The following is a 20,209-nucleotide window of genomic DNA, read 5'->3' as shown; positions in this document are numbered from 1 at the left end:
TCCTCCTCCTCCTTATTGTCTATCTTCTCCTTTTTCTCCTTTTCTTTTCCTCATTGTCTATGTCCTCCTCCTCCTCCTCCCCTTTTTCCTTCTGCTTCTTCTTCTCCTCCTTATTGTCTATCTTCTCCTTCTCCTTTTCCGCCTTCACTTTTCCTAATTGTCTATCTTCTTCTCCTTCTTTTCTCCTCCTCTTCCTCCTCCTCCTTATTGTCTATCTTCTCCTTTTTCTTCTTCTCTTTTTCTCATTGTCTATGTTCTCCTCCTCCTCCTCCCCTTTTTCCTTCTCCTTCTCCTCCTTTGCTCCTTCCAGCTTTTGCCGAGCGGCGTGAGAGAAGTTTCAGCCGGTCCTGGAGCGATCCAACTCCCATTAAGCCTGAAAACCTCAGTGATTCCCGAGAAAGTACGTTCCTCTTTCTTGAATATCCAATTCAACTGGAAATAGGTCAAAGTCGAGGTGGGGGAGAGGCATCGAAATTCCAATCTAAACAAGTTTGAGCATCAAGGGTAGAGGCAGCCAAGGTGGTCTTGACCTCGTAGATAAAACGTTGGGGCCTTTGCAAACCTCCCAACTAACACTTCCAACCTCCTCACCACCAGCTGTGGGTAGCCGTGGTAGTTCGAACAATAGCTGGGGTGCTTCAGATCCCTCCACTACTCCACCCTTGTTCCTAGCCAGGAGCTACTCAAGAGTCTTGCGGGCAGGATTCAGACAGACTCTGCAATGCAGGGATTTTCGGACGTGCCACGGCAGGATCTCCTTAGGCTTCATCTTGGACCTGTTTTGAAAGGAGGACGTGGTCTGCATCGGTTCCATCGTCCTTGGCAACACGTGAGAGTTTCTGCATCAGTAGAGATGAACCTCCGAGCTCTCTCGACTTCTTTCTCTCGCAGGCCATGAATTTCAGGATTCCTGCTGTGCCATTGACAAAGGGGTCGACTTGAACTGGGAGGCGGAGAAAGAGCTGGAAGCGGCCGCCTGCAGTGGGGAGGACTTCGTCCCCCCCAAAATCATGGTAGGCAACCCTTGAGGACCTCAAGCAATTCAGGGGCTCACTGGGATGGGGGGAAAAAACGGCCCTGCCTGCCTTTTGCTTGTCCTGCTGTCAGCTTTTGTAGTTGGAAGGAAAACTCTCGCCAGTTTTAAAGTTTTTAAAGTTTTTAAAGTTTTAAAGTCTTTAAAGGTTTTTAAAGTTTTAAAATTTTTAAAGGTTTTTAAAGGTTTAAAGTTTGTAAAGGTTTTTAAAGGTTTAAAGTTTTTAAAGGTTTTTAGAGTTTTAAAGGTTTTTAAAGGTTTAAAGTTTTTAAAGGTTTTTAGAGTTTTAAAGGTTTTTAAAGTTTTAAAGTTTTTAAAGGTTTTTAGAGTTTTGAAGTTTTAAAGAAATTTTAAAGTTTTAAAATTTTAAAGAAGTTTTAAAGTTTTAAAAAGTTTTAAAGTTTTAAAGTTTTTAAAAGTTTTTAAAGGTTTTAAAGGTTTTTAAAGTTTTAAAATTTTAAAGGTTTTATAGGGTTTTAAAAGGTTTTAAAGTTTTAAAGAAGTTTTAAAGTTTTAAAGGTTTTAAAGGTTTTAAAGGTTTTTAAAAGTTTTCAATGTTTTTAAGGGACGTGCCTAAGAGCACCAGCATGCCTACCGTCCCTGTCTTAATGTTCCCTTTAATTGTATTCATTTTATGTATTCAATTCATGCTTATATATATTATCTGACATGTACTCGACAAATAAATAAATAAGTTACAATTCTCTCTTTGGTCTTCTTTCCCCCTCTTCCTCCTGCTTTTGTCTCGTTCCAGCTCATTTCCTCCAAAGTGCCCAAAGCTGAATATGTTCCAACAATTATCCGTCGCGATGACCCATCGATCATCCCCATTCTCTACGTAAGTCTTGGACTGGAGCTGTGGAGGAATGTCCTGCCTGCCTGCCTGCGTCTCTCCTCCTCCTCTTCCTCTGTATCCACCCACCCATTTATCCCCCGCCTCCTGTCCATCTGTCCATCTGTCCATCCACACATCCCCCACTCGCATCTCTTGCTCTCTCCATCTCTCCATCTCTCCATCCTTCCATTTCCCATTTCTGTCCATCTCTTCCTCCTCCCTCTCTCTCCATCCATCCATCCGTCCATCCATCCATCCATCCATCCATCCAATTCTTTCTTTCTATCTATCTATCTATTATCTATCTACCTACTTATCTATCTTTTCTCTCTCTCCCTACCTCTTTACCTACCTACCTATCCTCTCTATCCCATCCTATCCTATCCTATCCTATCCTATCCTATCCTATCCTATCCACCCACCCATCCACCTACCTACCTACTCACCTACCCACCCACCTATCCACCTAATCTATCTACCTCCCTACCTCCCTACCTCCCTATTTATCTTCTCCCTCTCTCTCCCTACCTACTTACCTACCTACCTATCCTCTCTATCCTACCCTACCCTACCGTACCCTACCCTACCCCATCCATCCATCCATCCATCCAATTCTTTCTTTCTATCTATCTATCTATCTATCTATCTATCTATCTATCTATCTATCTATCTATCTATCATCTGTCTAATCTCTCTGTCTCTGTCTTTTCCATCAATATACAACTATCTCTCTCTTAATCGATCTACCATCTACCTTCATCCAATTTCCTACTCAGCTATCTCTCCTGCTCTCTCAGGCCTACCTCTTTCCTGCCATTTCTGCCTTCCTACCTTTTCAGACCTTCTCTCTGCCCTCGAACTAGAGATCTTCTCTTGAATCCCACCACCCTTCTCTCTGCCCCCCCCCCGTCTCGTCTCCGTCGGTCTTCCTGGACCCCACCCCCACGTCCATGTCCGTTTACCCTTGCTTCTTTTGTTTGCTTTCAGGATCATGAACACGCTACCTTTGATGACATTCTGGGTACGTCAACTTTGGGTCACCAGTCAAATGAAGTTATGTGGATGAACGTTGGGTTATACGTGTGTCTCGTAGCTTGGCCGAAGATCCTGCTGGTCAGTGATGTAGGGTGGAAATCTGGATATATGGAAAGGGAGATCCTAGTAGATCCTTCAGGATTTAGGAAGTCCAAATCCATTCCAACAGATAAAGAGATGCCATGTATTTTATGCACTCTTAAATTTGAGGGGATTTCTGTATTACTCCCCCAAAGAGAGTTTCCTTCAAATGAGCAAACCTATAGTAGCCAGGAGGAGCAAGACGAGCTGACTTTTAGTAACCTCCTTCAACCTCCCCTAAGATGAGCAAACCTTTAGCAGCCAGGAGGAGCAAGACGAGCTGACCTTTAGTAACCTCCTTCAACCTCCCCTAAGATGAGCAAACCTTTAGTAGCCAGGAGGAGCAAGATGAGCTGACCTTTAGTAACCACCTTCAACCTCCCCTAAGATGAGCAAACCTTTAATAGCCAGGAGGAGCAAGATGAGCTGACCTTTAGTAACCAACCTCCCCTAAGATGAGCAAACCTTTAGCAGCCAGGAGGAGCAAGACGAGCTGACCTTTAGTAACCTCCTTCAACCTCTCCTAATATGAGCAAACCTTTAGCAGCCAGGAGGAGCAAGACGAGCTGACCTTTAGTAACCTCCTTCAACCTCCCCTAAGATGAGCAAACCTTTAATAGCCAGGAGGAGCAAGATGAGCTGACCTTTAGTAACCAACCTCCCCTAAGATGAGCAAACCTTTAGCAGCCAGGAGGAGCAAGACGAGCTGACCTTTAGTAACCTCCTTCAACTTGCCCTAAGATGAGTAAACCTTTAGCAGCCAAGAGGTGCCTGGTGGAGCAAATAAGTAGATTGGGTACCTCGACTTTCCAACTTCTCCCATACTTGATGGAGTTGATGGATGGAGCACGGCTGGCAGAGGGAATTCTGGGAGTTGAAGTCTAGACATCTTAAGAGTTGCCAAGGTTGAGAAACATTGTTAGAGAGAGTAGATTCCACAGGGTCTTTTCCCTGCTCCTGGGTCTCAAAATAACGATAACAAATTCACTCAACCTCTCCGGCGGGGTTGGTCAGGATTGGAGGCTATCTTCTCAACCTGATCTTCCGCAAGTGTGAAAAAACGGTTGTTAATAAGTCCCTTTTTTTTTATCCAGGGCCGTTCTCCCTTCAAACGGCCACTAAACAAACTCGTTGTAAGACAAGGAATGCCTGTATCCCTCGTTGTGCCCCTAAAGCTGTCCTTTCCTCCTGGCTTCAATGTCCCGTCTGATCATCCTTCCTTCCTTTGTCCGCAGAGGAAATCGAGAAAAAACTGAATATCTACCGGAAGGGCTGCAAAATTTGGAAAATGATGATTTTTTGCCAGGTGAGTTGAGGGCGTCCTAAACTCCGCTGGTCCCTGACTTCGAAAATCCCACTTTCCCCCAAGGGATTGACAGTGAACGATGGCGCTCGTTCAAGGAATCTACTTCCAACACAATTGCATCGCACCCCCTCCCCAAAATGTGTGTTATCTCCTTGGCAACCGCCGGCCCCCGAATCCCAGCTTTGCAGATTACAGATGAGCAGAGTTGGAAGGGACCTTGTGGGTCATCTAGTCCAACCCCCCTTCCCCCGCCCAAGCAGGAGACCCTACACCATTTCTGACAGATGGCAGCCCAGTCTCTACTTGAAAGCTTCCAATGATGAAGCTCTCACAACTTCCAAAGGCAACTTCTGTTCCATGGGTTAATTGTTCTCACTGTCAGAAAATTTCTCCTTATTTCTAGGTTGAATCTCTCCTTGATCAGTTTCCATCCATTATTCTTTGTCTGGCCTTTAAGTGCTTTGGAGAATAGCTTGATTTCCTCTTCTTTGTGGCAGCTCCCTCAAATATTGGAAGATGCTATCCTGTCTCCCCTGGTCCTTCTCTTCACTAGACTAGCCAGGCCCAGTTCCTGCAACCGTTCTTCGCATGTTTTAGCCTCCAGTCCCCTCATCATCCTGGTTGCTCTTCTCCGCACCCTTTCTAGAGTCTCAACATCTTTTTTATTGTGTGGTGACCAAAACTGGATGCAGTATTCTAAGTGTGGTCTTACTAAGGCTTTATAGAGCGGTATTAGTACCTCTTGGCTTTGTAGAAGAGCAAATGGAAGAAGAAAGCCACGGGGGTTGTGGGGTGTTCCCCTCCCCATTTTTTGGCATTTGGGAGTGGTATTTTATTCCTTTATTTCTGTATATGACCGCTCACTCAATCTCAGTGGCTCTGGGCCGCTTACAAACAATTAAAAAAAATTCCTTACGTACGCATATTATCTCCTCCTTGAATACCGATTAATACATCACAGGCTGTCCTTGTCGAGCCTGACATTCCTGTTGTTAAGTAAGACGTTTGCGAAGTGAGCTTTGCCCTGTTTTACGAACTTCGTTGCCACACTGGTTACGGGAATCAGTGCAGTTGATACGTTAGTAGCCCGGCTGGGAAGCGAATCTGGCTTCCCCATTGAAAGCATCTGAATTTTGATCCCACGAACATGGGGACACTACAAAGGTTGTGAAAAAACGCTCGTAAGTCACCTTTTTCAGCGCCGTTGTAACTTTGGACAGTCACTAAATGAGCTGCTGTTGAGGACTTGCTCAAAGGGGCTTGGCAAAGGCCAGATATTTCCTCCCATATCTTTTTGGTCTTCCAATATTCCTCTTCGCCGGTTCGCTAGTTGCCTTTTCCTGCCATGGTTAGGATTGCATCTGTGGCTTTGTCCTATCCCGAATCGATGTCTCTCTCTAGATCAGAGGTCTTCCAACTTGGCAGCTTTAAGACTTGTGGACTTCAACTCCACACGTTGAAGTCCACAAGTTGAAGTTCACAAGTTGAAGCCCACAAGTCTTAAAGCTGCCAAGTTGGAAGACCTCTGTTCTAGATGTTCCCGAAGCTCTTCTCTTCACCCTGGCAATTTGAGAAGAACTGTTGACGCTCTCCAGGCTGATTCTGGAAGTTGAAGTTCACAAGTTGAAGTCCACAAGTTGAAGCCCACAAGTCTTAAAGCTGCCAAGTTGGAAGACCTCTGTTCTAGATGTTCCCGAAGCTCTTCTCTTCACCTTGGCAATTTGAGAAGAACTGTTGACGTTCTCCAGGCTGATTCTGGAAGTTGAAGTCCACAAGTTGAAGTCCACAAGTTGAAGCCCACAAGTCTTAAAGCTGCCAAGTTGGAAGACCTCTGCTCTAGATGTTCCCAAAGTTCTTCTCTTCACCCTGGCAATTTGAGAAGAACTGTTGATGTTCTCCAGGCTGATTCTGGAAGACCTTCTCTCTTTTCTCCTTGCAGGGTGGTCCAGGTCATTTATACCTCTTGAAGAATAAAGTCGCCACTTTTGCCAAAGTGGAGAAGGAGGAAGACATGATTTAGTGAGTGGAGACCTCGTGTGGGATTTGCAGTTGGAGATCTTTGGGAGATGCTTCCACCTCTCAAAACATTCTTCCATCTCGTTCTGCAGCTTCTGGAAGCGGTTGGGCCATCTGATGAGCAAGCTGAACCCGGTTCCAAATGTCATCCACATCATGGGATGTTACGTCTTGGGGAACCACAATGGTGAGAAGGTAAGTCCTGTGAGTAGTTTGTGAGTGAGCAGAAGAAAACCTTGCCTCCTGGAAGACAGAATTGGTGGTGGTATGGATAACAGAATAACGGAAGGGACCTTGGAGGTCTTCTAGTCCAACCCCCTGCTCAAGCAGGAAACCCTATACCATTCTGGACTGCAAGTTGTCCAATATCTTCTTAAAAACCTTAAGTGTTGGAGCACCCACAACTTCTGGAGGCAACTGATTAATTGTCCTCACTATCAGGAAATTTCTCCTTAATTCTAGGTTGCGTTTCTCCTTGATTGGTTTCCATCGGTTGCTTCTTATCCTGTCTTAAGGTGCTTTTTAGAATAGATTGACCTCCTCTTCTTTGTGGCAGCCCCTCAAAAATTGCAACAGGGCTATCCAGTCACCCCTAATCCTTCTTTTCATTAAACTTACTAGACATACTCAATTTCCACAACCGTTCTTCATATATTTTAGTCCCCTGGAGGCTGAAACATATGAATGGTTGCAGGAACTGGATATGTCTTGTTTAATGAAAGGTAAGTGGAGAATAGAATAGAATAGAATAGAATAGAATAGAATAGAATGGCATGGCATGGCATGGCATGGCATGGCATAGCATAGCATAGCATAGCATAGCATAGCATAGCATAGCATAGCATAGCATAGCATAGCATAGCATAGCATAGAATAGAATAGAATAGAATAGAATAGAAAAGAAAATGTAGAATGGAATGGAATGGAATGGAATAATGGAATAGAATAGGATAGGATAGGATAGGATAGGATAGGATAGGATAGGATAGGGTAGGGTAGGGTAGGGTAGGATAGGATAGGATAGGATAGGATAGGATAGAATAGAAAATGTGGAATGGAATGGAATAGAATAGAATAGAATAGAATAGAATAGAATAGAATAGAAAATGTAGAATGGAATGGAATGGAATGGAATGGAATGGAATAGAATAGAATAGAATAGAATAGAATAGAATAGAATAGAATAGAATAGAAATAGAAAAGAAAATGTAGAATGGAATGGAATGGAATGGAATGGAATAGAATAGAATAGAATAGAATAGAATAGAATAGAATAGAATAGAATAGAATAGAATAGAATAGAATAGAATAGAATTCTTTATTGGTTGGACACACAAGGAATTTATCTTGGTGCATACACTCTCAATGAGCATAAAAGAAAGATACATTCATCAAGTAGCATAAGGTACAACACTTAATGATAGTCATAGGGTACAAATAACCAATCGAATCATATTAGGAAACAGTCAATATAAATCGTAAGGATACCAGCAACAAAGTTACATACTCAAGTAGGTTTAAGATTAGGTTCATACTCAACAGGTTTAAGGGTTGATGGTTAAATTGCCGCAATAATGATGTTGGCATTAACTGCCAAGCCCTGTTGTCTTCTATCGGACGTGGAAAAGGGAACCAATCATTTGTCGCACATCTAAGGCGGGATTTCAAGTCACCTTGGACTTCTTTGCTTTCCAGCTGTTCCAAAACCTAAAGAATCTTATGAGCCCTTGTTGTGTGACCTTTGAATCGCCTCTTGAACTTTCAGCTCAAGGTAAATGCGACAACTAATCTACCTTTGCTAACCCCGTGAAATTACACCACCGTTGATGGGCACAGGTAGAATAAGCACAGGTAGCCCTCAATTTACAAGCCCAATCAAAACCAGAGTTTTTATTGCTAAGCAAGGTTGGCGTGCTTAGGGTTGTTAAGGAAATCATCCCTGATTTACAGCCTTTTCGTTTTCTTGCCACCGTCGTTAAGCGAATCGTGGCCGTTGTGACGTGAATCACACGGTCGTTAAACTGATCTGGCTCCACCGATTGACTTTGCTTGTCGGAAGCAAGTTGGGAGAAGGTCACAAAATGGCGATCGCATGAGCCCCTGACGCTGCCATCATCATCAACACAGGATGGATGGATAGATGGTAGAGATGATGGATGGATGGATGGATGGATAGATAGATAGATAGATAGATAGATAGATAGATATGATGGATGGATGGATGGATGGATAGAGATAGATAGATAGATAGATACATAGATACATAGGTCTTTGGTTTTTCGGGTTTTCCCCCGTGTAAAATTGGAAGTGTCTTGGCGACGTTTTGATGAAGTCTCATTCGTCATCTTCAGGCTTCAGCTTCGTGCTTCTGGGAGCAAAAGCTGAAGCCTGAAGCTGAAGCCTGAAGATGACGAATGAGACTTCGTCGAAACGTCGCCAAGACACTTCCAATTTTACACGGGAGAAAACCCGAACAACCAAAGACCTATATACAAACACCCGTGAAAACCTCAGAAAACAAATAGATAGATAGATAGATAGATATGATATGATATGATAGATGGATGGATAGATGGTAGAGATGATGGATGGATGGATGGATGGATGGATAGATGACAGAGAGAGATGATGGATGGATGGATAGAGAGAGAGAAAGATGATGGATGGATAGAGAGAGAGAGAGAAAAAGAGAGAGAGATGATGGTTAGATGGATGGATGGATTGACTGATAGATGGCAAACAGACATTCAGGAATCTTTAGGTGGCCCATCCCAGGAAGACAATGCTGGCGTCGCCTTCTCAGAAGGTTCTAAGCCTTGATTCCAGACATCTGACTTGACCTCCCCTACTTTCCCCTTGCAGGAAAGGAAATGATTGAGACTTATTTTGACTTCCGTCTCTACCGCGTCTGGAAAACCCGCCAGCACTCCAAGCTCCTTGATTACGATGACATTTTATGAGCGCCGTCAGGATGGGGCACAGGAGCAATTTCCGCAGGTATCCCGAGCAGGCGGGCGTCGCAGAGCGGGCAATCTTTTTTCACGGTTTGCGAGGAGGCCCAGAGAGGCGCCAAAGGAGCCGTCCGGGGCCTTCAAGAAGTCCGCCAGCAACTCGAGGCACACAATGGGCGGAGCACGGCGGGCAAGTTGGCGGGTCTTCAGGGACCGAGGCGGCTTTAGACGGCAAGATGCCCGCTTACCATGACAGGTTCTTCTCAGAAGACATTTGAAGCTCAGGTTTCGTACAGAGACTCAACCAGTTCACCTTGTTTATCTCTACTTTGCTGTCGCGAAGGACCAAGGGCCTTCTCGGTGTGGCAGCGCTCGGAGATGATCGGTCAAACCTTTCGATGCGTTTGAAGAAAGCCAGACCTTAAAAAAAAGGGGAAAAAAATCTCATCCATTTTAAGAACACGCGTGAATTCTCTCTTTCTCTCTCTCTCTCTCTCTCACACACACATACACATCTATAGAAGTGCAATTTTCTTTCCTTCTTTTTTCTTACAAACAGAGGAAATATTTAATCAGCTGTGGCCGTCCCACGCACACCGATACCTGGTAGATGAGATTATTATTATTATTTTTTGGAGTCTGCTTGAGAATATATTTGACATCGTAATAGATCTTGATATATATATCTGTCTCTCCATATCTATATTTATATCTAGGGGTAGCTAGAGATAACAACCTCTCTGCATCTAGCTGCAAATCTGCAAAATCCATGACTCTGGATTCCAGCAAAACTCTTTCAGGGGGACACTTCAACTGTAGAAAGTCCCTGCAGGAAAGACCTCATATTTTTATTTTATTTTATTATTTTTCAATTTAAGGAGCCGCTTCCTTAATATAGTTTGGCCAAAACGGAGTTTTGCCAGCTGTTATCTACCGATAGGGCTGAGGGGGGTGGGGGGTGGGGACGGGGACCTCGGCCAGTTTATATATATATAGATCTATAAATAAGATTATAAATATAAATCGTCTGCAGATTAGAAACCAAGAGCCATGTTGAAAAGATTTTTGCTCACTGCAGTTCATTTTTTTTTTGGAGGGGGGCGGGGGAATTGGTTAGTTTTTGGACCCGTGGGCCCGTGTCGTGATGAGCTGGTGAACATCTACTGTAGCAAAGTTGATTTCAGAGGGTGGCGAACGATAGACGAACTCGGTTTTCTGTAGCATTGACTCTTTCAAAGCCCAGGGATCTACTTCAGCCTCTCTCTTCCTGCTTTGTCCCAGAGGGAAAAAAGAAAAAAATCTGGCCCAAAGCTTCATGCTAATTTTCCTTCGTTCTGTGCAGGTGGACCGTACATTTAAATAATCCAGATTTCGCTTCGGGAAGAAACGGGAATGGAAGAATTTGGCTTTGTTACATGGGACAGAGCAGGGGTGGGGGTGTTCTAAAATGGCGGTCATTTTTCCGTCACCCCCCCCACAGGGTTGTATTTGGGGTCTCCAGCAGGGATTAATTGCTGAACTGTCCCCATTCGTCCGAAGCTCCGAAGAAAGTGGAGAAAAAAGGAACGTAAGAGTAGTTTCTAAATTATTTTCTTTGGCTGTACGTTATTGGCTCGTTGTAAGAAGGCATTCAGCAAAGGTGCTTTTTCAAGAGGCGAATGGACTTGGGTTTTTTTTCCCCTTGAAGACGTTTTGCTTCTTCATCCGAGAAGCTTCCTCGGTTCTGACTGAAGAAGTCACAACCGAAGAAGCTTCTCGGATGAAGAAGCGAAACGTCTTCAAACTCCAGTTGCCTCTTGGAAAAAGCACCTTTGGGACAACCATGACCTGGATGACTGAGGATCTCCGTAGACGAAGCATTCAACACTATTTTCCTCTCGATTTATCCTTTTTGGAGGGTACCATGTGGCTGGCATTTAAATCTTTGCCACCATTCTCCAAAAACACTTAAAAGAGATTTAATTAGCTAGCCCAGGTGACGTTGCAAGAGAACAGGGTTAAAATTCAACCCCAGCCTTTCCCCCCCACTTTTAAAGTCTTGAGTTTTCCGATTTTTAATTCGGAAAGACGTGCTCTGAGCCCTCCCCAAATGCAGAGAAACACGGAATAATTTCTCATTCCTGATGGATCGAGCCAAAGATGGAATTGGTGCCACCTGGAAATAAAATTAACGAGGCAACCTTTTAAACAGCACCAGCTATTCTCCGTTGGACGATTTAACAATTATTCCTTGCTCTGGCTTTCTGTGACCGAGTTGGTTTTGCTAATTGTGAAATCAGGAGAGGGGGAAAAAATTGTGTAGGAGGCTGTGATTTCTTGACCTTTTTCTCCTTAAGGGGTTGTGTTTTGCTTATCCACAGGTGTGCCTTTCTTTGTGTGTGTCTATCACACTTTATCCCCCTTTTCTATGGTGCAAAACCACTGCAGCAATTTATCCATGAAGAATACCTTATCCTACCTTATTTTTATTTATTTATATTTTTGTTTTACACGCTGCGTTTTTTTAGGTTTACACCTGCTCCGTATAGACCGTGTTTCCCCGAAAATAAGATTAATTTTTGCTCCAAAAGACACATTAGAGTCTTATTTTCTAGTTAGGTCGTATTTTGGGATAAATACAGTACTAAACGCTTCCATCTGCTGACAATCTTAACTAGGGCTTATTTTTGGGGGTAGGGCTTACATTACAAGCATCCTGGACTTATTTTCTGGTTAGGTCTTATTTTCGGGAGAACACGGTATGTACACACCTGCTCCAATGGGCAGTATGATGGATCCTTGGGCCAAGCCATGATTTGGTAGACCAGACAGCCAAAATGCAGGATGGCAGTCCGATCTACATACCTAGGGCAGAATAAACCAATTTTCGCCCTCCCCAGGCTCCAAGAAAGCCTCTAGAGCCCAGGGAGGGCGAAAAATGGGCCTACCAGGCCCACCATACCATCGTGTGACAAAAATGAGGGAGCGCAGCACAGGAGCGGGGCACACTGAATTATGGGTGTGGGCATGTGTGTACCCCCCGCACCCACCCCGCTTTTGGCACACGACAGCAAAAAAGTTAGCCATCACTGGTTTAGGGTCTCCAACTTGAGCAGGGGGTTTTACTAGAAGACCTTCAATTCGGATTGATTAAGCCGACTCAATCTTAGCGGAAGAGATTTCAAGATCTCAGCAAGATCGGCTCGTGATCCTGGGGGTGGGGGGGTGGGGGGTTTGGTGACGCTGGGAAAAAATGTGAGATTTATCCCAAGGGTGTGGCGTCCTTCTTTGATCCCTTCAGTCAAACGTGGGCTAAGGACCCGGATGTGAAACTAATAAGTCAATAGAAAAAAGGATATGATGCATTCATTGTTTTGTGTCTGGGCAGAGTATATTTTTTATTTCCTTAGTTCCAAGGCCATTAACTGTGTGGGCTGAGGAATAGCTACAACAGAGCGGTTTCTCTCTTTTTAAGTCTTTCCTTCTTTCCCCCTCCTGATGAGTAAAACCTTGCTGGTCTGTTTGAATGGATCATTATTTTATATATATTTTTAATTCAGGCACGGCCTGATGGCGAAATCTAAGGGCTTTTCGAGAAAGCAACTTGTGTGTATGAGGTTTCCCGCTTGATAAAGGGGAAACAAATCCTTCATATATGTTCAGAACAAGATTTTAGTAGCTCCTAAGTGTGCGACAGAAACAAAATTCTATCAAGTGTGAATTAGAATCCTTCTGGCTAATCAAACCTTCGCTAAAGATTCTCTTATTTTCAGCTAGAGAAAGCTACGGGAGCGGGCAGGGTTGTTTTCAAATGTGTCTTCTTCTAGGTAGGGTTGTTTAAGGGCATGCTTTATCTCCTGGTGCGCGGCGACATCATCAACATGTTGTCCAGGGTCTGACAGCCCAAAAGACACTCCTGAGCAGGGATGTATTCGGGTCTCTTCGGCCAGCACCATCTTCCAAGTGGCACCTAGCCAAACTTGCTTGAACTCAACAAGGGGTCAGCTCTTGGTCCTACTTGGATGAGAAACGTCGAGGTTGTAGGTGTTAGGAAGTGAGGACACCTCTTCCCAGCGGGTCCCAAGATCCCCTGCAAACCTGGTTGCTCCGTTAAAGCCGTTGTGTGAACTTGGTGCAGCCGCCAAAGTCCTGTGGCTTTCAACTCTTGGAGTTCGCCATCTCCATGAGCAAAGAGTGAGGTGCCACTTCCGATTTTCCAGGGAGAACTTGGTCAGCTACTTGGTCCAGCCTCTTCCGTGGCTTGGACGGTCAGGTTTTTAATCTGACATAGTGGCCTTTGGAAGCAACCCACTAACTGAGGTGGGGATGAAGCCACTGTTCTCCACTTCTGGTCCTGAGCAAAGGTCTTCTAGTAAAAAGCTTCTTCAACTCAGTTAGACCACTGGCTTTTCTTGGTGCAGAATCTCATGAGCTCTCTTAAGTACAGCAGGCAAAGCTAGGAGGGCAGAGTTAAGCGTGTCATTAGCTGAGAGTGGTTACGTTGCAACAAGCAATGTAACGACTTGTATTCCGTTGACCCTTATCTGGCGCCGATTTAGTGTTGAACTTCACTTGATGTTGTGACCCAGGCCCAAGTAGGTAGTAGGAAACTCAGTCAGTGAAAAAAAACAAACAAACTTTATTCGAACAGCTGAGAAGTACTTCATTCCCAGCATAGTTCAATTAAATTAAAGCAAATTCCTCCCAACACAAATTCCTCAGTCCTATCGCAAACCTTGGTCCAATTAGGCAAACTGCCAAAGGCCTTTCTTGGCAAACGTTCAGAAGTCACTGATACAAAAAATAAATGCAAGAAGACGAAGCTACCAATGTTGTTTTTCGGCAAAACTCAAATGCTGTTGCTGGTCTGTTTTAAGCCTTATGGGAGGGGCCCATCCTCTCTTGGCCCTACTCCCGAGTCATCCTCTTTGCTTGAGCTGCTCTTGCCTTCTGGCAGCTCTTCTCATGCATGCATTAGGAACAGGCTCCTTCTGTTCCTTTGCCTCACTACTGTCAGCCTCTGGAGGCTCTGGAATCCGCACATCACTCCCCAATGGTCCTAGCCCCACCTCTGCCTCCGATGCAGAGCCCTCATCCAGGCCTTCCCCAGCCTCCAGGACTGGCCCATAAATCTTCTATGAAGGATTCGGATTCTTGGGGCCTGACATGAATCCAGTCAATTGAGGCTGAGCACTAAATTGGTGCTAGAGAAGGGTCAGTGGAATTCACAGGGACTTGGACCGCTTGTGGCAACATAATGACTCTAAGCTGATGGCATACTTAACTCCCTCTCCCTAGTCCTGCCTGCTTTTCTCCTACAAGGCAAAGCTGATCGCCATGTTACTAGAGACCAGGGATTCAAAAGGCAGCCTCGACACACCAGGATTGTGGTTCTTCCTTGCGCTATTACTTTTGCAACGTACAATTGCGGGATAAATGAATGCACTAAATGTATGGTACCATCTGGAATTACAGGCGCCATCTGGCGCTTAACACTGGGGGGAGGCCCCTTGCTAAATCCCGCCCATTCAGACCCTTGCTGGACGTTGTGTGTTGAACCTTCCAATGCTGTGTAGGGTCACTATATCATGCGTAAACCTCGGAGGATAGGAAGAGGTGAGAGGTTCCTACACCAAAGCTGCTCGCGGCGGGCTGCTAGTGTTGCAATCTTATATGAAGGCATCCCAGGAGCTTACAAATCCTAAGCTATAGCAATAAACATTGGGGAACCATGAGGTCAATGATCTATTGCTCCCCAGGGGCAAGTTCGTTTTGTAACAAGGGTTTGGTGTCTCGCAATTCTGGTTCTATAGACTGGGTACCCTTGTAATGTGCGGGTTGGGCAGAAATTTGAAGTTAGGGCAGAAACGAGGTTAAATTTGCCCCCCCCCAATCTGTCTTACCCTTTTAATAAAATGGTAGAAGTTTGAATAGATGGTTGGCATCTTACCATTTTATCCATACGGATAATGTAGTAAGCCTAGGACGTTGAAACGAAGTAACGTCATTCCAGTCTACCTAGCGGTGTTGGGACTAAATGCCCATGATTCCCAGCCCAAAGGATAACTGAACGGCTTTGTAGTGTCCCCAGTGTGTGGATAATGGAAAGGCTGAATTAACTCAGTATGATCAGGGTTGAATCAGGACGCAGGACAGGGGTTCAAGGAATACGTTGGTGTGGAAAGCAAGCATTTCTTAGCCATGACTGGGATAATAACGCCCAAAGAGGGCTATCTTTCTCCTTCTAGAGAATACGTGGCGGTATAACGAACACCGTGTTTGCATATTGACGGAAAACCCCAGGTATGACTCCTCACACAGCCATGAAAAATCACGGGGTGACCTTCGGTTAGTCACTCTCCCTCAGCCTACCTACCTCACAGGGTTGTTGTGAGGATGAAAGGGTGCAGAGTAAGGAAAGAGCCGCGAGTTCTTTGCCTTCGGGATGGAGAAGAGCTAAACTGTAATATTTTTTTGGGGGGGGGGAGACTTTCTCGTATCCAACCTGGCCCAGTTTTGAGAAGATTTTTGGAATGGCGTGGACTGGGGTCTCGGATAACCACCCCTGGAGTGTTTGGAAGTCACCTGGGGTGGGAAACGTGTCCCAGCAAAGATGGGCGTGCAAAGGAACCAACTCTCGCATGCCGCGGAACCCCCCCACCTGCTAGAAACCACCATGTTGGCTTCCGAAGAGACCAGCTGCCCACTGGAGAGGCGGCTTGCTTCTTCCCTGGTACAAGCCCAGCCATACGTACAATTTTCCCCTCCCCAATCCTCTTCTTCGAAGAGTGAGTACGGCAGGAAGTCTTATGAACTGAAGAAATATTTTGCTGAATAACAGCCAAGGGGCACCAGACCCGTATGTAGCGTCTCGTGACTTCTCGTAGGTCTCGTTGAAAGGAGCCCTTCTCGACGTCTCCGTCCTTGGTGAGATCCAGCATTGTAGTTCTTAAAACTTGCTCAACCTTCTTCCTTTAGTGTCCTTAACGAAGAGTGACTCTCTCTCGCGCGCGCGTGTGGGGTTCGTGGCCAGGCAAACATTTTTGGGCCTGCCCTGTTCGAGCTCAGTTGCTTCTCTCTTAAGGTGGTTTCCTAGAGCCAAGTTGGAAGTTTCTAGCTTTTAAGATGTGATTTAATAAAAAGAAACCTTGATGATGACGATAGCCTTGTTCTTTTTCTCTCTCTGAACTCTTTCCTTGACTCCTACCCTGATTTTTCCACATGCACACACCCCGGAAACTTTACCATATGGTGTTTTTCTCAGGGAATGTTAAATACGGGCAAGAGGGACACCAAGGTACATTTTCCAAAAGGCAACTGGATTTTTTGGGGTTGTTTTTTTTCCCTTTGAAAACGTTTCACTTCTCATCCAACAACTGAAGAACTGAATGTCAACCCTGGAGTCATCTTTAAGTGTCTTCAGCATGGCCACAGCGAGGCTGGATGGAGCTGTGGGAAAGTTGAAGGGGGGAGGGAATAGAGATAGTGGAGGAGCGTGTAGTCAAAATAACATTCTTTCCTGTGTGAACCAAGGACGTTCTCACCAGCACCTGGACTGGATTGGAGAGAGGGCTCCAGGATAGGAGAAGAGACCTGGTTGGGGCATGTGATAGCAATAGCAATATCCCTGAGACTTATATACTGCTTTACAGTACTTGACAGCCCTCTCTAAGCGGTTTGCAGAGTCAGCCTATCACCCCCCCTCAACCATCTGGGTCCTCATTTTACCCACCACAGAAGGATGGAAGGCTGAGGGAGGGAGGGAGAGAGGGAGGAAAAGAGGGAGGAAGGAAAGAAGGGAGGGAGGGAGGGAAGAAGGAATGGAGGGAGAAAGGAAGGAAGGAAGAGCAATAGCCCTGAGACTTATATACCGCTTCACAGTGCTTTATAGCCTTCTCTAAGCGGTTTACAGAGTCAGCCTCTTGCCCCCAACAATCTGGGTCCTCATTTTACCGACCTCGGAAGGATGGGAGGCTGAGTCGACCTTGAGCCGGTGAGAATCGGACTGTATAATATAAGGTTCCATTTCCCTGCGAGAGCCAGACGTGGTTTCTGAACCGACAAGGAGGAAGCTTGCAAAAATTAAAAAAAATAGAAATGCAACCAAGGGACTATCAGGGAAAGACACGAGTGGTTTTGTTCTCCACCTTCTTTGGCTATCAGGAAGAATCGGAGACGGTTTTCTTTCTTATTCCTCCTCCACCCTCTTATCGGGCTATCAGGAAGAGTCAGACAGAAGTGGGTTTTCTTCTCCGCCCTCTTCTCCGGCGACTGTCGACACCTTTTATGTGAATTCACTGAAGCGACAGGTGCCAAGTTTCAAAAAAAAAAAAGAAGAATGCCGCAAACGCGCCGTTGGCAGGATGATGTGGCATAAAAGGACCTTTTCGACGAAGCTGGCCTTTCGGAAAAAGAATTTGTGTGTATGTGTGTGTGTGTGTCCTCCAAGCCAACATTCCTTGCGTGCCACGCCTCTCGGGGTGCTCGTGGGAATTGGTGCGATGGAGGTTTTGAGGTGGTTGGCCGCGTCCGTCAAAGCGAGAAATGAAAGGCGTTCTGGAATGATTCCCACCTACCCACGCGAACTCCCAACCAGGTGAAGTTCAAAGGGTGACAGTTCCTTGCGCGCAATCTTTCTCCCCCCCCCGCAGACGTTTTATTCCCCGGCTAAGGAACCTCATCAGCATTAGCGGGTGTGGGGTTTGCTTCCTGTTTGGGTGACTTTTCCCCCACCTTCCTTTGTAGTTCTTTGGTTAGGGTGTTTTTTTCATGTTTGATGGTTTGCTTGGTGCGCATCCCCGCTTATATAAACAGCAAGCTAATCCCACAACTCGCTAACACTGAGGACGTTACCTAGTTGGGTAGTGAAATGTTGGCAAGAAAACCAACCAAGCACAGAGAGCACCAGGGACCCCCCCCACAATCCTCCTCCTCCTCTTCTTTCTCCTCTCCGGTAATTCCACTCCCTTCTAGCGCTGATGACGTTATCAAGTTGGGTGAAGAAATGCCTGTAAGAAAACTACTCAGCTCAGAGACCACCAAGGACCCCACAGCCGTTGACCTCCTCCTTCTCGTCTTCCTCCCCTTCTCTTCTTCCTGCTCTTCTCCCTCCTTCTCTTTCCCCTCCATTCCACAATCCCCACTTCCTTTTAGCATTGATGATCGCCGCGAATTGAAAACATATTTGTTTATTCGCGCGGGGCTAGCTTAAACTTTTTAAACTGTTTGGTTTTTAAATTTTATTTATGTTTTAAATTGGGGTTTTTAGATTTTAACTATTTTAATTTCTCGGCCAATTGTGTAATAAGTTTCTTAATTTAGTTTTTAAATTGTATATTGTGTATGTTTTTTAGCTTGGCTGTACACCGCCCTGAGTCCTTCGGGAGAAGGGCGGTCTAGAAATTCAATAAATAATAATAATAATAATAATGATGTTACCTAACTAGGTGAAGAAACGCCTGTAAGAAAACCACCCAGCTCAGAGACCACCAAGGAGCCCACAGCTGTTGACCTCCTCCTTCTCATTTCCTTCTCTTCTTCCTCCCCTTCTCCTCTTCCTTTTCCTCCTACTCTTCTCTCTCCTTCTCTTTCCACTCCATTCCACAAACCCCACTTCCTTTTAGCACTGATGATGTTATCTAACTGGGTGAAGCAACAACCCAACAATCTCAGAGACCACTGACCCTCCACTTACACGAGAGAGGCAGCACCTGCTTAACAGGTGCAGAACAGAACTTCCATTCATCCCCCATCTGCTAGGGCTTTGTGTAATCAAGCATATTCACAGTTCATTAACTTTTCTGGTTTATTCTCTTTCCTTGGCCAAATTCAACAACAGTCCCGTAAAACAAATCCTTTGAAGATTTCCTGGGGGTTATTAAAGGATTAACTCCCACCGCCTTAACATCAGAAGTCACCAACAAACCTGAGATATACACCAGAGATGTAAAATATTCGATTGTGAATATTTGTTACGGCAGCTAGGATCGTGTTTGCTAAAAACCGGAAAAGTGAGAAGTTACCTTTGCAAGATGAAATAATTAGAAAAATGGTGGAATGTGCGGAGATGAGTAAATTAACATTTGACATTAGACAGCAAGAAGATAAGCGATACTATAAAATATGGGATTTATTTTATCAGTGGTTAGATGGAAAGATATGTTAGAAAAGATAATATAAGATATATGTATGAAAGAGATGTTTATTTTGCGAATGCACAAGAAGATATGTTAACACCCATGCGGCATGTTGTAAATTGTTTTGATTGATTTGATAGGGGTTTTTTTTTCTGTTAAAAATAAATTTTTAAAAAATTCAAAAAAAAAAAAAAGGTAGAAGTCACCAACAAAGATGATGAATTGGATTCAATCGCCATCCGAATGGATTTTTAGTAGGAAGTGAAGGGATGCTTTCAGACCCTTAGAAAGACCTATTATTTTCATCTGGATATTTTTTTTTTAATTTGCATTTATATCCCGCCCTTCTTCGAAGACTCAGGGCAGCTTACACTATGTCAAGCAATAGTCTTCATCCTATTTGTATATTTATATACAAAGTCAACTTATTGCCCCCAACAATCTGGGTCCTCATTTTACCTACCTTATAAAGGATGGAAGGCTAAGTCAACCTTGGGCCTGGTGGGACTTGAGCCTGCAGTAATTGCAGGCAGCTGTGTTAATAACAGACTGTCTTACCAGTCTGAGCCACAGAGCGAACTGTCATGCTTCCAAGCCCCAAGAAACGTTGGTAGAACCGTTCCTCATTTCATCGTTTGAGCAACCGCTGGTCCGAAGAAATCAAAGATAAGGCACGCGGAGATTTGAAATTTTATGCCTGTCTTTGTGCGTCTCCCTGAGTGGTTCTGCCTTTGGGACGAAGTTCAGCTTCTATGAATTTTAGGCAAAAGGTGGAACCAGAATTAGGATTTGACCTTGAGTGAAACTGGATTAGGGATATTCTGGAGCCAGGACTGG

The 20,209-nt window shown here is 44.8% G+C and overlaps 1 protein-coding gene across 2 annotated transcripts in view; it reads left to right on the top strand.

Moving 5' to 3' along the window:
* The window catches only part of NSMF (NMDA receptor synaptonuclear signaling and neuronal migration factor), a 37,578-nt gene extending 27,380 nt beyond the window's left edge, over window positions 1-10,198 (top strand). For both annotated transcript variants that reach the window (XM_058159215.1, XM_058159214.1), the window contains 9 exons: window positions 311-400; window positions 892-1,013; window positions 1,788-1,871; window positions 2,856-2,889; window positions 4,220-4,290; window positions 6,230-6,309; window positions 6,399-6,501; window positions 8,002-8,077; window positions 9,169-10,198. In XM_058159215.1, the coding sequence (XP_058015198.1) occupies window positions 311-400; window positions 892-1,013; window positions 1,788-1,871; window positions 2,856-2,889; window positions 4,220-4,290; window positions 6,230-6,309; window positions 6,399-6,501; window positions 8,002-8,077; window positions 9,169-9,266 (758 nt within the window). In that variant the 3' untranslated portion in view covers window positions 9,267-10,198. The remainder of the gene's footprint in view (window positions 1-310; window positions 401-891; window positions 1,014-1,787; window positions 1,872-2,855; window positions 2,890-4,219; window positions 4,291-6,229; window positions 6,310-6,398; window positions 6,502-8,001; window positions 8,078-9,168) is intronic.
* Window positions 10,199-20,209: the final 10,011 nt, after the last annotated feature.

This window comes from Ahaetulla prasina, chromosome 16, assembly GCF_028640845.1.
Source record: "Ahaetulla prasina isolate Xishuangbanna chromosome 16, ASM2864084v1, whole genome shotgun sequence".
NCBI classification, from domain to species: Eukaryota; Metazoa; Chordata; class Lepidosauria; order Squamata; family Colubridae; genus Ahaetulla; species Ahaetulla prasina.
The sequence above is the reverse complement of the archived record's forward strand: the minus strand, read 5'-3'. Positions and strand labels throughout refer to the sequence as shown.